This window comes from Herpailurus yagouaroundi, unplaced genomic scaffold (assembly GCF_014898765.1).
Source record: "Herpailurus yagouaroundi ecotype Mexico unplaced genomic scaffold, PumYag 428, whole genome shotgun sequence".
NCBI classification, from domain to species: domain Eukaryota; kingdom Metazoa; phylum Chordata; class Mammalia; order Carnivora; family Felidae; genus Herpailurus; species Herpailurus yagouaroundi.
The window spans coordinates 1,975,504-1,993,170 of NW_024412645.1; the positions used below are offsets into that span (position 1 = coordinate 1,975,504).

General features: G+C 47.8%; 1 protein-coding gene across 12 annotated transcripts in view; it reads right to left on the reverse strand.

Annotated features, from left to right (window-relative positions):
- Positions 1-1,581: 1,581 nt before the first annotated feature.
- The window catches only part of MTMR3 (myotubularin related protein 3), a 149,680-nt gene continuing 133,594 nt past the window's right edge, over positions 1,582-17,667 (reverse strand). For 6 of the 12 annotated variants that reach the window (XM_040463976.1, XM_040463967.1, XM_040463965.1 and 3 more), the window contains 9 exons: positions 16,488-16,683; positions 15,502-15,687; positions 12,266-12,436; positions 10,998-11,143; positions 8,573-9,989; positions 7,303-7,413; positions 6,742-6,830; positions 5,937-5,963; positions 1,582-3,815 (listed from right to left, as the gene is read on the reverse strand). In XM_040463976.1, the coding sequence (XP_040319910.1) occupies positions 3,644-3,815; positions 5,937-5,963; positions 6,742-6,830; positions 7,303-7,413; positions 8,573-9,989; positions 10,998-11,143; positions 12,266-12,436; positions 15,502-15,687; positions 16,488-16,683 (2,515 nt within the window). In that variant the 3' untranslated portion in view covers positions 1,582-3,643. The remainder of the gene's footprint in view (positions 3,816-5,936; positions 5,964-6,741; positions 6,831-7,302; positions 7,414-8,572; positions 9,990-10,997; positions 11,144-12,265; positions 12,437-15,501; positions 15,688-16,487; positions 16,684-17,667) is intronic. The other 6 variants (XM_040463974.1, XM_040463971.1, XM_040463968.1 and 3 more) reach the window with 3 other exon arrangements.

Here is a 17,667-nt window from a genome sequence, read left to right on the forward strand (position 1 = left end):
GTCTTAGAATATACTTTGCTAACATAGAAATGAATAGTGAACATAATAGCAAAGTAAAGAAAAACTTTTCTGTACATCCTCACTAGAAAATCCCAGCGGATTAAGGCAGCCCTATCATCTTTTGGACTGAGATTAAGGCCAGAGTCTGGAAAGAAGGGGAAAACTGAGAAAATGCCAGGATAAGAAAGTTCGGAGGAGGACATCCTGGCAGCTCAAGATCACTGTTTAGTCCCCCATTGCTTCACACCAAATTCCTCCATGTGGGGTCCTCAGAAAGCCAGCCTTGCCCTTGGAAAACCACCTCTGTCAGCACCTGGCCACCTCCCACATCACCTCCCTAGCCTGAGATGCACACTGTGCAGGTCTTCTCAGCACGCTGACTCTTGATCTTCCCACCCCCAGCAGCCCTGACAGCCTTGCTAGGTTCTGCTAGTGTTTTAACTGGCAGAGGGCTGAACCCTTAGAGATTAGAAACAGGAGCTGTGTGTGGACAGACACTGGCTAGGACACGCTCATTTTTACAGTCTGAATATGGCCCTCCCGATAGCAGCTGAAGTGGCACCTTCTCCTTCCAGAGAACAGGCTAATTCTCAAACACCCGCTGGATGGCACTATCAGCTTTCAGACTAGTATCATTTGAGCGGTTTATATACTTTGTGTTCATGTACTTTAGGCAGAGAATACATCCAGAAAGTGACCCTGGAAAGCCTGCCCCAGAGTGGAGGCCCTCAGGGAGGCCCAGAGCTGGGCACTAATCATACCCACCTTCCCTAGGGAGGAACTGCTTACTGTAGCTCTCCCACAGACCTGTGGGATGGGAAGAATGCCCCGTGGTGATGCAGGAGAAAGAAAATCCACCTCTGTGAAGAGCAAGAACTAGTCAAGAAGGGACTAGATGCTAGGGTCTTGCTTGGCTGGTTGCAGATCTAAAGAGAAGTTCAGCCCTCTCTACAGAGGGAGGAAGGGGACCTACAGTTAGGCACATAATCCAATCACATCCATTTCAGCTTCTGCCCCCCAAGGGCTCTCTGCTCTCCCATATGTTCTCATCCAAGAACAGACAGAAGCATTTCCAGCCACCTCCCCCTGCCCCAAGTCTTCCACACTCCACTGCATGCAGGGCTCTGTGCTTAACCACTGCTGCAGGTGCAGCTGGTGCTCCCCGGGTGTGGTGGGGTTGAGCCAGAGCACAGGCTGCCCTGCGATCCATCAATCATCAGCAGTGACAGCGGGGGGAGGGGCGCACGTGGGGAGAGGAGCCTAGAGACCAGAGGTAGTTTTATTTACTATTGATGCTCAGTTCTCCAGATGAGAAAGAACCCCTGGTGTTAAGATGCCCAACTGCTTTGCCTTCTTAGTTTTGGAGATGTTAGGGACAAAACCATCAAGGAAATACATTTCAGTGCTTGGGCATTGTGCTGCGGCTCCTTGCAAAGGTCCAGAGTAGAACAGAAACCTGTAGTTTTCCTTCGCCAAAGTTCAGTTTCCCGGCAGCACCTCCAATTGCTGCTGTTTAAGAAGGAAAAGGGATGAAGAGGGAATAAATCACAGGGCAAAGAATTGGAACGTGTTAGCAAATGCTACCATGCGGAACACTAAACTTTATTCACTTTATTTATATATTTAACAGTTCTAAAGTATTTACTTCTTGCTTTGACAAAAAATGAAAAATATAGGAGCACTGACTGACTCCTCTTTAGGAGAAAAGGGTTATATGTACAGCTACGGAGAGTTACGGTTCCTCCTTTACATACAAAGAAAAATATTAATAAAAAAGTGCTTCATTGATCGAAAAGGGCTAAGAGCTGCAAGCATTTATTCACACTGTACATCAGACCCAAGAAACCCGTATCATAACCTCTTGGCACCTGTCACTAGAACTGCACAATCTCAATTAGACTGACTTCTCCCTACCTGCAAGGCCAGACCACACAGAGTGCGGAGAAGAACTACACCCTGTTTCACTGAATTCAAACTCCGAGCGAGCAACCTGCTGCAACTGGGAAGTCAGGGACGTGCTCAGATGCTCTTGGCTTTGCCTGGACTGACAGCTCCAAGGAAGGCTCTGGGCCACGTCTTAACCACACAGAGGCACACACAGGAGCCAGCTTCCTGAGACAACTTCCCTTGGCCAGGGAATTGCTTCCAGAGGGTAAGAGAGTTCCCTGGCCTCACCCCCACCCACTCACCACAATCCGCCATTACCACTTAGCAGCTTTTAGCAGAGCCAAGCATGGCCCCTCCCTTGAGAGGGAGGGCAGGCACAAAACATGGATGCCAAGATTACAAAGCACAAACCTATAAACTCCTCTCCACCCTTCCCCACACTCACCTCTACCACAAATATTCTTGATTTAAGGCTCTTTTTGGACCACATCAAAGCTTACTGAGGAAAGGTGCCCCAAATCTCCTACAGGCTGTGTCACTTCTCTAAAGAACCCTGCAGAGTCACCAAGTGGCCCCTCACTGCTGGCCAGCAGCACAGGAACAGGGCAGGGGGACTGCTGGGGCCTTCCCACTGCCCCAGGAAGGGAAGGAGAAGGAAGGCTGATTGTATGGGACATACTCCCTTTTCCAGACGCTTGCACTCTGAAAAGCTGATTCTACCCCTTAAGGGGGAGATCCACGATTTGTTTGGTTTGGGAATGGGAAATTTTTGGAACCCTGAGTCTGGATTTCCCTGTGCTGGTCAAGGAAAAGAGATTGTTTTGGGGGACCAGGCCCCGGCAGGGGCTTCTAGGTGCACCCGGGCTCAGGGAAGGCTTTGGCCTTGGCCATGGCAGCAGGACCACTGCACTCTGGCAGTCTGTACTCCTATGCCTGAGGGTGGGAAGCACTACACAGCCTGGCTGAGAGAGGCATACTCATGACAGCGAAGGGAACCCTAAACCATCTGGGTCGAGTTAAAAACAGAATCCCATGCGAGAGAGAACAATGCTGGCCACCCCGATTCCCAGGCCCTCTCGCTTGCCTCAGGACAACAAACACCTTCCTTCCCCAAAGCAAGGCTCAGAAGGGTTACGTTTTATTATGTGCCCCTCCCTCCAAATGCCAATCCCATTTATCTGTGAGGTGGAACTGGCCCGGCTCCTGTGAGGAGGCAGAGGGCACTTGGGACAGTCTGTTAGGAAGATGCTTCAGCCTCCTCAGCAGCACAGGTTTTTCAAATCAGCTCTGATGTGACAATGGCACGAGGAATGGTCACAAACAACAGCCCCAGCTTTCTTCCCCACTAGCTCAGGCCTCCACTCCTGACTCTGACCAGCCTCTCTCCGTCCTGAGGAACCAAGCCAACCCTCAGCATCATGGGACAACAGGTGGCTCAACAGTCACAGAGGGCTGGCAACCTCTGGTCTTCCATTTAAAAAAAAAAAAAAAAAAAAAAATTTTTTTTTTTTTTTTAAGACAACCAGCAGACTTTCTTTCTTGGAAGCAGAGGAAGGATGGAAAAGGGAGAGGGAAAAAAACAAAACAGGAAATAAAAATCAATCTACAGTCCAGTGGTACATCCCAAATTTCTGTCACTCTGCACAGGTGGTTCCATGCCCCCATTCCAAAGTGCACGGGCCTCTCGGTCTGCCCAGGCTGTGGGCCTGTCAGAGGAACAGCAGCTTGGCCTCTGCCCACCCCAGGTCACTGAGCTTCAGTTTGAAGTGGCAGCAATGGGCTTATCCAGTTCAAGGTCAATGCTGGAGCTTGTGGGATGTAGGCTGCTATAGCAAGACTTGCACACTCGACTGGGTTCAAAGAGCTGCTGGCTGGGAACTGGAACCTTCTGATTACAACAACTGGAGCAGAACACATTCCCACAATTCCTTGAGATGAGAAGAAGAAACAAAACAATGTTAGTTTCAGTAGCAGATATAGTGTAGGGAAACCAACTTCAGAAGACAGGACTTTGTTGTACGTCCTTCAGATGTGCTAGAGATTCCTCCAACAATGAACTGTTCATTTCTCTAGCCCAGGAACAAGCCAAGCAGAGAGGGGGGGATCCCTACCTAGCATAGTCGCACGCCACTGTGACTTTAGGGCCAAGGACAGTTGGCTGCCTCACCATTATGGCTCAAGATTACCAGGTGCACAGGAAGATGTTCAAGAGAGATCCATGAGAACAAAAGGGCCCAGGGCAGGAGTAGCTGCTAGCTCACTGGGTAAGTTCTGGCCCAGAAAACCCACTTGGCCACACCCACCTGGGCAATGGCCTTTGTGTAACTTGTGGTCACAGAGAGGCCAGAGTCCAATGGAACTACCTCCGAGCCCCTCGGAGGAGACAAACTACCAAGCCCAGCCGGGGAGTGAGGAGCCTTGCCCAACGGGCTACTCCTCCAGAGGCTCGGAGGCAGGGTCATGGAGAACAGACTATTGTCACCAAGGACTGCCCTGCTGCCAGCATGCAAAGCCAGAAGACAAGCAACCAGTGACGCATGCTCAGGGTGAAAGGACAAGAGCACAAATGAACACACGTGCACAAACACCCCCCTTATTAGATAGGTGTCAGTCAATTATGGCTCACTCCCCTGCCTCCGTGCATCTCCAGGGAATATCAGAGCTCCACCCAAAGGCCTGACTGTACCCAGGCCCCTCTCTCCTCCTCCACTTGAAAGCCCAGCTATGATGTGTCTGTGCAGCACAGGTGCACATCCAAACAGCTACCCTTCACAGCTAAGAGGAAAGGGACTGGCAGAGGATGAGTTTCTGCCCACCTTACAACCCCACTCTGCTAGGACCTTAAGTACAAATCAATCTCAATAAAACCAAGAATAGGAGACTTCAAGGAGCCTGAAGTCACCCACCAAAGACTTGGGGAAAACAGGTGAAGGGAAATCCTCCTCCTCCTCGGCCAGCATCACTCACTACCCTTTTCATTTATGCTCCTCAGAATGCAAACCCACTGCTGGATTAAGGACCACCTGGACACAGAGGAGAAAATACTAAATACCCTTTGCAGACCAAAAACAAACAAAAAACCACAAGGAGAAGGCTATACATGGGGCAATGGAAGGACAGAGAACCAAAACAAACACACACAACTTCATCTTCTAGAACGCAATAAGCACTCACGTTTCTGAAAAACATGAGTCAGCAAGAACCTGTGGTTACACAAAAAAACTACCTAAATCTATTTCTGAACATCTACATTTATTTATCATACCTGTTGGGAGTTCATCCTGACATGAATTTCATCAGTTAAGCTTTTCTATCTGGTTTCTTTCAGGGGATCCTAACAGACCCTAAGTGGAACCTCCCACTAAAGTCTTCCATGCTAAAACAGTTCTCTGGGAAGACCACCTCCGTTCAGTCTCACTCTCTTTTTTTTTTTTAATTTTTTTTTTCAACGTTTATTTATTTTTGGGACAGAGAGAGACAGAGCATGAACAGGGAAGGGGCAGAGAGAGAGGGAGACACAGAATCGGAAACAGGCTCCAGGCTCTGAGCCATCAGCCCAGAGCCCGACGCGGGGCTCGAACTCCCGGACCGCGAGATCGTGACCTGGCTGAAGTCGGACGCTTAACCGACTGCGCCACCCAGGCGCCCCATCTTTTTAAAAAACAGAAGCAGCAATGCTGTCTGACTTGGAGGTCATGAAGCATCATTCTAGCATTCCACTCAATGACTAACCCAAAGGAAATAGCTCTGAAAGCCCAACTGGCTACTCCACAAGACCAGCCCCAGCTGAGGCACTGCTTCTCAGTCACAAGCAAGATGGCTCGGTTGACCTGTGTGGGCAGAAAGAGAGTGCATGACTGCAGCCTGACTTGGCCCTCATAGTCTCCTCAGTCAGCTGCTTTGGATTCCCCCCAATCCCACCTGTCTGCCTGCAATCCCAGCCCCCGGCTTTATCCCAATGAGTGCAGAGAGGGGGAAATGGCAGTGTTAGTGTGGAGAAGTTATTGTAGATGTGTAGACATCACAGACAGGTTGTTGTAAATGCTCACCACGTTTGATCAACACGGTCAGTGTCCCTGCAAGGAGGGGAGAGAGAGCTCAGAGAAGCCAACCAAAGTCATTCGGGCTTGGGGCGCAGGGTGGGGAGATATACAGTCCTAGAAGCATCATTTCTAGACAAAGAAGTGGTTCCATTTTCTACCTGGGTTCACTTATGTGGGTGAACTATGTCAGGATTCAGATAAACATCCTATCCCAAGAACACTGAACATCCTCCAGTCAGCTACCACCCCAGTTGGGGCAAAACACCCCTAGCAACTAACTACCCCAACCAAGAAGAAAGAAAGAAAGTCAGGAGCCTTAAGGATTGAACACTGTGTTCTCAGCTGTCCCCACTAGTCCCCGCAGCTAGGTCTCATCACTACTGGCACAAGAAAAACAAGTTTGGGGTCAGGGAGCAAGGTAAGGAGTAGGCAAATGAAGTTCCCTGCCCACAGCAGGAAAACTGTTTTTGCCAATAGCAGCCATGTTGAATAGGAAGAAATTGTATTCTAGGAGTAAGAAATGGTAGTTTGGGTGGTGGCTGTTGCTCTGCTAATCCAGGAAGCAAAGCAAAAGGGGACATCATTTGCACATTTCAAAATTTTATCATGATCACTCTGAACTGGAAATAAGACCCCAAATGCAAACACCAATCTCAGAGGCACAAAAGACGAGCTGGCGTCCTGTAGACCCCAGGGTCTGCCTCAGATGAACACTGCCAGCCAGATCCCTGCACTTCTCCAAGCTGCAGGCACTGAGGGCCAAAATGTAGCCTCCACACCCTGGCCCACCCACCACACCCCCCAACGGCACCTGCAGTGGTGCTTCCTGCTGGCGAGCCAGAAGGCGCTGTCGCACGCGTAGCAGTGGGCGGCCAGGTGGTCAGGGAGCCAACGGGTCATCTGTAAAACAGATGGGGCCAGGTTAGTGACGGGAGATGAGCCATCCAGCTGGAGCCGGCAAGAGCCATGCTGGGGGCAGCAAGAGTCACAAGAACCATACTGGCTCTGGTGGCACCAGCCCAGCAGGTCTGATGTCAGCAGTACAAGAAAGGCGTCCAAATCGTTTCCCTAGAGGGGACTCCAAACTCCCCTGAGATAAAGTATCAGGCAGCAGCAAACACCCTGGGTCACTATGAGAGCTGGCAAGGCTCCAGTCCACAGAGGCAATGAGAGAGGACCACTTTGCTGAGTCTCCCTGGCTCAGAAATTCTAGGCTTGATGGGGATTCACAGGCGCTGAGATTCACAGAGGCTCAAGGCTAAGCGTGCTATGAGGTCGTTCCTTGGCCAGGGGCATGGGACAGGGATAGGGGTGGAGAAAAACCATAAAACAGTTGCATGGACGGCACTCAGAACAGGGGCTGAGCCTGTACCTCCGTGTCCTGTTTATCCACCTGCTCCCAGCTGGCTTCAGAGAAAATCTCTGTGCTGCAGCGAGACAAACAGTTCTGATCCAGATTGCTTTCCGAGTCGGGGATTGAAGTCTGTTGGCAAACAAACACAGCTGAACAGAATGAACCTGGCTCCTCCCAGAAGAAGAAAGGGCTTGGAAAAGAAGGGAGCACCGGGGACTTTGGGTGGGCCTGAGTGTTAGGGCTGCCAGATCTCTGGTGCATCAGCCACCAAGAAATGGGTTGAGCAGGTGCAGAGACAGGCCTGAACTCAGGTGGAAGAGAGAGACACAGATCTAAGGCTGTGTGCAGTGACTCTGCAGTGCACAGATGGGCCCTGGGTTCCAGGAAGTGAGTGGGGCAGAAGTGACCAGGATGGTGTGTGAACTCTGTGAGCTGCTCCAGTGAGTCTGTTAATCCAACCCTGCCACTTACATCTACGTGTTGAAACTGAGTGCTTTGGGCATGTCCTCCTTTCTCTGAAGGACTCTTTGGGAAAATGAGAAATCATCATTAGTATGAAGGAAAAATGGAGAAGTCTGTTTGAATTGAAAGTCATTGGATGAGCCCGCCTTTAATGTACGCTGACTGCTTCAGAGCCAGGCTCACGCATGTACGTGAACACAAGTCAGACCCAGCAAGTAAGGAGAGCACCTCCCTGAGAACCTCCCCTCACAGAGCCCCACTTCCAGTCACCAGGCCTCATCAGTGCTAACTCCTGGACAGTGCCAACACCAATACTTCTCCCCATTTCTACTTGCCATCATCACCTGCCAGAAGGCAGGTAGAAATATTTATTCAACGAAACCTTCACAGCTACAGCCCATGTCTGGGGTAGGGGCGTGGTTTGGGGGGGAGGCTCACAGTTTACTAGCTACTGGGGTGTTTAGAACAGGCACTACAATTTGACAGGAATATCTGCCATTGCCATACTAATGTCATCCTACCCAAGAGTTCGTGTCCTTTCTTACAACATGATCCTCTCTCCAAAGAGATCTGACCAACCACATAGTGCTCTCTTATTCTAACTGTCTAAACAGGACACCCGGGGAAAGTTAAGAAAGGCGGAAAAGAACAGGCAGACTGCCGTTCACATGTCTGAGGCTGATCTCTAGCCTCTCAACAGGACTACTCTGCACCTTTCCAATTCTTTAGGAAATCTGTACTAATCACCAGGCACCAGGCACAAAGAGCACCCAGCCTCCGTGTGCCCTCTCCTTGGGCAGCTATGGAGGTACCATGGTCTACTCACCACTTCATCCCCAAAGTCCCCATTGAAGCGCAGGGAGCTGGTCAGGTACTGGCTCTCCAGGCGACTCCTCAGCTCCTGCACCTGTTTCTTCAAGGTCTCCACTTCCTGCTGGTGGCCTGACTCAATCTGACGCAGGCGCTGTTGGATAGTGTCCGTATACACAGGCATGCCATCGTCGTCCAGGTGGCTGCGGGAAGGCTGGTCAGGGCTCCCCGTTGTAGACGGCCTCCCCGAGTGGCCGTGCAGCCACTTGTGGTGCAAGTTCCTCGAGTGTAAGTGGGCAGAGCTGCAGCTTGTGGCAGACAACTGGCGGCTCAGTGAGTCCTTGCTCCTACCAGCCTCCCCATTGGTGCAGTGCCCGTTGGGGGTGGGGTGCTTCTGCAGGGTGCTAAACCCTGGGGGCCGCTCTAAAGCCTTATTTTCGGTCTCCAGGGCACCATTGCACACAAGCCCCTCTTTACATTCGGCTAAAGGCAAGGCACAAGGAGAACGCGTGGGGCTGTGGGTGCTGCCAGGGGAAGTCCTATGTACCACAGATCCCACTTGGGGCCTCTCAGCTAGGCTCCTCTCTGAAGACTGCGGCTCCATGACTTGAGGAAGTATGTCCTTGCTACTGAACCAGCCACTGTTTACCAGGCAAGGTCTATGATGGCCTTCGGGCCCACTTTCTGACTTGACTTGACCTTCCATTAACATGTCCACTGAACTGTCCGTGTTTGGTCCTGTGGCCTCAAATGGGACTTGGGAGGACAGCAGAGAACTTGACTGTGAGGTACCATAGCCAACTTTTACATCTACTGGGATTGGAAGAAATGCTTCCTCCCTATCTTCTGTGATAGCTCCTATTCGAGGCTGTTCCACAGGGACCTCGTGGGTACGTTCTCTCCTGGGAGACTCCTGGAGAGAACAGGGGAAAATGCTGAGCCCACCCTGCTGCTCAGAAATACCCTGTGAGAACAGAGAAAGGCTAGTGCCTGGATGGTTTGTCAGAGCAGCATCACCCAGTTCTGGTTCTTGAGGAAGAATAATGGTTGAGCCCTCTAGGGTCTTCCCCCTGATTTCCTTTCCTAAGAGAGCCTCCTCTTCGACCTCCTGCATCTCAATGCTCCCTCTATGGGCAGGCTCCTCTATCCCACTCTCCTCTTTGGTGGCCTCTTGCAAAATGTTCTCCATCTGCCCCTCGGCCACTCCAGCTGCAACAGATAGCTCTGCGCCGCCCAGCACTTTGGTTGGCTTCCCCAGGTTGTCAGGATCAAGAGGCTCCTCCCCAGGACCAGCCAGGCTGCTCAATTCCAGTGAGCGGCGATGCTCCTGCCACTTCTCATTCAGGCTCGGGTCACTGCTGCGCCGGTTGGCTAGAGGCACTGTGTTGTCACAGGCTGTGGTCAGATTGTCAAATGATCTAGTCTTTGGTAACCTAAACAAAAGGAGGTTGAGGGAAATGAGAATATGAGGCTGTTCAGAGGAAGCAGGAGACAATCGGTTTTAACGGGCAGTTGTTTCATAACTGGGTTCGTTGCAGCTACTTAAGAAGCTACAGCATCTCTAAAGTGAGGCTCAGACTGCTAGAAAGGCAAAGTTCCTTGGATGGGCCCTTCTTCTAGTTTGCAAATTTCCTCTCAGCCTCCCACCCCATGCTCCTACATACAAACTAACAGCAAATGCAACTTAAAAAAAAAAAAACTTGGGGAACCTGGGTGGCTTAGATGGTCAGGCATCTGACTTCAGCTCAGGTCGTGATCTCACGGTTCATGGGTTTGAGCCCTGTGTCGGGCTCTGTGCTGACAGCTCAGAGCTTGGAGCCTGCTTCAGATTCTGTGTCTCCCTCTCTCTCTGCCCCTCCCCCACTCACACTCTGTCTCTCTCAAAAATAAAACATTAAAAAAAATTTTTTTAATAAATAAAAAGTTCACAATATTGCCCTGTTTCTCAACAGAGCAAGCAAAGGAAAGTAAGCATTGTTGATTTTCTGCTATTACAATATTTTAAATTATTTTATTACTTGACAGTCTGAATCCAATAAAGTGAATTCTCATGTGGCAAAGCCAAACTTGCCATCATCTGACATTTGCCTTTCAAGCCCAAGAAGATAAAATCATGGCAGAAAGGCAGGAGCATAGAGCAGTGGCTGCAACTCAAGCCAGAAGGTCACAAGGAACCCAAAGGATCTGCTCCATCACTGAGAAACTGCTTGGTGCATGCAACAGTACAATGTAGTGACAGGGCCCAACACCCTTCAAGGAAATGAGGCTCTTATGGCCTTGTAGCCTGAAACCCTATATCTTCCCTGAGAAAACCTCAGAAATCTAAGAGAGATATGTGGAGTCAGACAATGTCATGATCTCTGACCATGCCTTGGATGTGTCCCAACACAGAAATAACACCCACGCAGGACTTGAGGTCTTGGCATCAACCCTGGGCTCACCGGCTCAGAGGCGGATCATCAGGGCTGGCGCCAGGGGCTGGATATGGTGCACAGCTGTCGTCCACAGGCGTGGACGGGGATGGGCAGGGCAGGTACACTGCACTCCACAGCATCAGGTTACGCACGTGACATACAGGGTATAGCACCTGAGGAGAGGGCAGTGGGGATACAGGTTTAAACAACTCCTAACAAGTCTTTAGAAATGAGGGTCAAAAAGAGTCACCAAGCCAGAATACCCAACAGGTCTTGCCTTGTACCATCTGCGTTTCTCGCCTCTTGTGGGCATGAAAATCTAAAAGGATTTTTAGAAATCTATTTCTCAAAAATGATTTCTTAGGATTCCCTTTACTGAATGAATGACTCTTATATCGGCTCAATTCGTCCCCTCATCCAGTAAGTTATTCCACTGGATGATGACTGTGTTTCCTGGCACAAAAATGTGGCTTCAGAAGACACTGTCAAACCTGTTTTATAGGATCACTTAAACTAATCACGTGAAAAGAAGGGAATTTTCTTCCTGTATTGTTACTTTCCCAGTAGACACAGTTGAAGGAAACAGAGAAGCAGTTAGCTTAAATCTTTTGATTGTTTAAATGTAGTGAGAAGCATATTAACAATCCAGCAAAGCAATATGACCTCTGATTAGCCTCCTTTTGACTTCTTTAGAATGTAAGATGCATTCTGACAAAAGGAACATTACCATGTATCAACACAGATGTGCAAGCCTCCTTTCCTCTGCTTAACAGAAGGTGTTCCTTTAAGGAACAAAGTCTTACAGAGCCTGCCAGTTTTCCATGTGAGCAGGAAATCACACACACACACACATGCTAATGTCATACACGTTTTTCTGCTGAGATAGGAGCTGCAGTGGATATCCAGTGGATGACACTGGAAGGATGCTGGGGGCCTCTTGGCAGCTCCTTCTGAGCTATGAGGGGTGGCCAGGGGACAACTTAAGCGCCTCTTCCACTTGTTAGACAGAACATGCTAGGAGTAAGGTAAGCTCTGACAGAGGTGCCAGAAAAGATCTGTGTCTAGAGTGACAAAGTAGAGATGTGTATTAAATCAAACCAGAAGCAGGTCAGAGCTGCACCAGGAAACAAGCCTTTATAGGGACAGATGGACAGATGGAAAAAAAGTGGAACCAACCAACCCAAAGACAACAGTGATGCCTTTGAGAAAACAGTCACTACTGAAAAAGGCTCCCACATGTCACCATCCCCAAATTCCTTCTTCTGATCACAGAGGAAGGGCTGAAGGATACATACGGCTTCGGACTGAGAGGAATACAGTAGGTTTTTGAAAGCCTTGTTGCCTGCCCGAAGCAACGACCACACGGAACATGTCCGCTCCTGAGTATGCTTTTCCCCTCTCTCCTTGGCGTTGTTGCACAGGAATGTTCCAAATAGGCAGGAATAGGTATGTTGCACCAGTTTCACCTGTAGGAGTCCAGAATCAAGCAATAGGGTGAGCAGTCTTTGGAGGAAGGTTAGCCCCGCTGAGCCACCCTTCCCCAACACCCCTGAGAACAGCTCAGAATTCATACTCGTTAAGGGTGGGGAAATCACATTAAGCCACACAAGAGCTGCCTTTTCACAGCACCAATCCCAGAGCGCCAACCCCAACCACCACCATTCCTGAGTCAAAAGAAACAAAGACAGATCGTCGGCACACCCATTCCTTTTGGACTTCCTGTCAACCTGGAAGTTCTAAGTTAACAGCCACACTCAAGAGCAACAGAGCATATAAACTGGGTACAGGAGCAAGTCAGTGTGCAATCCAAGGCTGAACTGAAAACTGAAAAACTCCGAACAACTTTTCACTCAACAGGTCATTAATGACTTTTCTGTGGGTCCTGGACAGCAACTATCCTGCCCTCATGGAGCTGGTTCTAGTTGTGGGGAAGAGGTGACCAATGCTGTGGACCACAGTAAGGCAGGGTAAGCAGGACAGGACACATGCAGGGCAGCAGGGGAAGGAAGTGAAAGAGCAAGTGGGTATCTGAGGGGGAAATGCTCCCAGCAGAGGCAATAGCCAGCACGTCTTGAGGTGCGTGTGTGCTTGCAATTTCCAAGGAACAGGAGGCCAGTGTGACCGAAGGATACTGCACAAGGAAGGGAATGGTAGGAAATTAATGCAGACAAGAAACCACTAGTATTGCTCTGCAGGCCACTTTAAGAACTGTGACTAAATAACTAAATAACTGTGCCCTAAATAAATGGAAGGACTGAGTTGCCTGCCATTTGGTTAGGTGGAAGACCTCGGAAGATCAGATTTGGGGGTGGAAAGATATGGAAATCAAGAATCAAGCTTTGAACAGGAAAAGTCTGAAATACCATTAGGACATCCACATGGAGATACTGAGCAGTCACAGTTGGATATGTGAGTCTGGAGTTAGTGGAGAGATCTAAGCTGAAGACATTATTATAAACGTGGGAATCATGGAGAGTAATTACAGGTATCGGACTGGATGAAATCCCCCAAGAGGCAATAAGATACAGAAGTACCTTAGAGGCTAAGCCCTGGAGCATTCCAACATTCAGCAATGGGGAGATAAGGAAGAACAGAAGACAGACCAGCTAGTGAGGCAGGGAAGAAATGAGGGACAGTATGTGCTGGGAATCAACTGAAGAAAGGGTTTCAAGACTGGTGTGATTACACAGTGCCAAACAGTAAAACGAAGACAGTCTAAGATACAAACTGCCAGTTATAAAACAAGTCATGGAGATGTAATGCACAGCATGGTGACCACAGGTAGTAATACTCTATTGTATATTTGAAAGTTGCTAAGGGAGATCTTGAAAGTTCTCATCATAAGAAAAAAATGTGTGTGGTGATTGATGTTAACTACTTATTGTGATCATTTTACAATATATAAATACTGAATTATGTTGTATACCTGAAATCAATACTATGTTATATTGTCCATTATACCTCAATTAAAAAAAATGTTCTTCACAAGATGAAACTGAGAGCTGATTAATGGATTAATATGAAGGTCACAGCTCTGGTAAACTGGTGGGGTGAACACCCGACTAGAGCAGGTTTAAGAGGAAATAGGAAAAAAAGAATTTGAGACAGTAAATGCCGAAGACTTGAGGAGCTCTACCATGAAGAAATGAAATACAGAAAATGAGACAAATAGCTGGCAAGAGATGCAAGGCTGAGAAAGGGTTTTTAGGAGATGGGAGGCACTAGGCTATGTTTATGTATTAATGGCAACAATGTAGTAGAGAGGGAAAGGCTGGCGCCATGCAGCCGAGCAGAAGACAGGCAGTGGGAGCTGGGAGGGAAGAGCTGGAACAGGGCAAGGGCAGGGAGTTCTCTGTCAAAGGAGGGGGGCAGGAAGTATGGAACACATGCAGGGGGGTTGGCAGATGGACTGGAGGGAGCAGAGGATATGCCATTCTTTTTCTTTTCTTTAAGATTTTAGCTTTAAGTAATCTCTACACTCAAGGCGGGACTCGAACTTACAACCCCAAGATCAAGAGTCATGCTCCACCGAGCCAGCCTAGCACCCCTATTATTTCTAACTACTTAGGACTTCTATCATCTATTTCTTTCCCTTCACCTGCCCTATCATCTATTTTTTAAAAAAAATTTTTTAATCTTTATTTTTGAGAGAGAGACACAGTGTGAGTAGGGGAGCAGCAGAGAGAGAGGGAGATGCAGAATCTGAAGCAGGCTCCAGGCTCTGAGCTGTCAGCACAGAGCCTGAACCCACGAACCGTGAGATCATGACCTGAGCCAAAGTCAGACGGTCAGCCGTCTGAGCCACCCAGGCGCCCCAAACTCCATCATCTTTTTTAAAAGCTAAGTTTAGGGGTGAGTGGGTGGTTCAGTCAGCTGAGTGTCCAACTTCAGCTCAGGTCATGGTCTTGCAGTTCGTGGGTTGGTGCCCCACATCAGGCTCTGCGCTGATGGTGTGAGGCCTGCTTGGGATTCTTTCTCTCTCTCCCCTTCTCTGCCTCTGCCCCACTTGCATGCTTTCTCTCAAAATAAATAATAAACTTTAAAAAATAAAAAAAATAAAACCTAAGTTTAAAACGATACAGAGACTTGGGGCACCTGGGTGGCTCAGTCAATTATGTGTCTGACTTTGGCTCATGTCATGATCTAAGGTTTGTGAGTTCGAGTCTTGCATCAGGTCAGGCTCTGGGCTGAGAGCTCAGAGCCTGGAGCCTGCTTTGGATTCTATGTCTTTTTCTCTGTCCCTCCCCTGCCTGTGCCATGTCTATGTGTGTGTGTGTGTGTGTGTCTCTCTCAAAAATGAATAAACATTTTTTAAAATTTTTAAAAAAAAACAACACAGACTTTATGCAAACCTAACACACTTGGATTCACTGAATAAACCCATACATTATTTTTAATTAAAAATAAGAGAATGGCTCCTTATTAAATTCTAAAAAGGATGTATCATTTCATGTAAAAACTAGCTAACATTTGCATTGACATCCCCATTTTAGAAAGTCCCCAAAATGAAGAATCACAAGCCCAAACTCACAAGGAATGCTTCATTGAACTCAAAAGAGCAAGGAAATTGCCTCTGAAGCTGATGAACGCAGTCAAGCCACTGGAGAAACACCGGGCAGCGTTCGTTCAGATCATCTGAGTTCTCCCCATGACCACACCGGTCAGCAAACTTGTGTCCAAAATCCAGCCACTCCATCTCCACGAGGACCTGGAAACCCTGCAGGGAGAGACCATTTGTGCTTGTCTGTCAAGCCTGTGACAGTCCCGAGCCTGTCAGGATTAAGAGCAGCAATCCTTTTTAACAAGCTCCCAGTAAGGCCAACAGAAACACCTAACCCAGCCCCACGGCCATAAGCTCCATGGGACACAAGCTTAGGGCAATTCTCCACTTCCCTCTACTCCATTCCATAATCATCAAAAGGATACTAAGCATTTATCTGAGCCTTTCTTGAGTCTATACTTTTTAGCCTTTTTCATTCACTATACAAAAGCCACATTTTTTCTAATTTTTTAGTTCTGTATTTTGTGTTATACTTACAAAGAAAGTATTGTTTCTAAAATGTTTCCCCATTCCAGATTTACATCTATTTTAGGACACCTTTATGGTTTTTCTTACATCTCTAACCCAACATGTGGTTCTTTCAGAGTAGGGCTTTCTTCACAGAACACTGTAGTGATATCTGGACCCATTATTACCATAATAAGCATGCCAAGATTCTTTTACAGAAGCCCCATTTTCCGGGGGTAGCCAAAACTTTTCCAAGTAGACAGAGTGCAAAGGAAAACACATCTGTATTCTCAATACCTTGTTATCCACAATCTGCTCCATTTTATAAAATGGCACAAGAATGATGGCAGGCACCACCACAAGTTAGCTCAAGGTAAAGGATGAAAGATTTAAAAACAAATTTCATTTCCTTTAGACTTAACCACCAAGACCAAAACTGATCATAAAACCCTCCAAGGTTTCCCCCACTTGTACTGAAGTACCAAATCCTACTCTTTGGATGCACCCACCTCTATGGTTCGGTAATAAGGATCCAGCAAGAGCTTAGCCAATGCCACAATCTGGGGAGTGCGGTCCCAGCCATCTGAGCAATGTGCTAGTACTGGCCGCTGATCACGATCCACAGCGTGCACTACCAGAAGTGCTGACTTCAGAAGCACAGACAGGTGATGGAGCCATTTTGTGCCTTCAAGAGCTGAGAGCCAACTATAAAAATAAAAACAGAAGGGGATAAGGAAGGGTGCCTGGGTGGCTCAGTCAGTTGAGCATCTGACTCCTGATTTCAGCTCAGGTCACAATCCCAGCATCATGGAATCAAGCCCCACATCAGGGCTCCATGCTGAATGTGCCACCTGCTTAAGATTCTCTTGCTCTCCCTCTGCCCCTCCCCCATGCATGCTTGCTCTCTTTCAAAAAAAAAAAAAAAAAGGAGGACGAGGAAATCCTGATTTGTATGATTTACTGCATCATGCCAAATAGCCATGAAATTAAGAAGCAATTCCCAAGGATTTTTCCCTCCAAATAAAACACTGCCAAAATAAAACAACCTCTGTCTTTACAAAGCATGTATAAAGATGAGGCCTAAGCTCTACTACGCAATAGAGGGCAGCTTCAGAAACAGGACAATAATAGGAATTTTTTCCAGAAATCTTATGGCTAACTTATGACAATTAACATTTAATATTTTTCAGTCCATGGTAGTTATATAACCCAGTATAGGAAGAGTAATTCTTTCTGGAGTCTTCTCCTGAAGGAAATGCAGCTATTCAGACATTATAAAACAGTAAGTACTTATATTTAATGATCAGCAACTATACCCAACAAGTTCTCAAAAACTTGTCATGTGTGTGTATACACACACATATATATACACATACACAAGTAACACACATACAATACAAATGTGTCTATAAGGAGATGTAAGCCAGATGCCACATTTAAAAATAGCACAGACAACAGCACCTGCTCCCTATACCCTAACACCCACTAAAATCTTGAATTTCTATTGACTAAAACTGGGTTGGCCCATACTAATGACTTAAGATTCATACAAATTAGTACACTAATGGCTACATAGTATTACTGGACTTAATATAGACTGGATTCAGCAGGGATCTAGAAGAACCTTCTTTCGAAAACACCTTCAAGAGATACCTGATCCCAAGAATTACTGCTTGGGAGTAATTACAA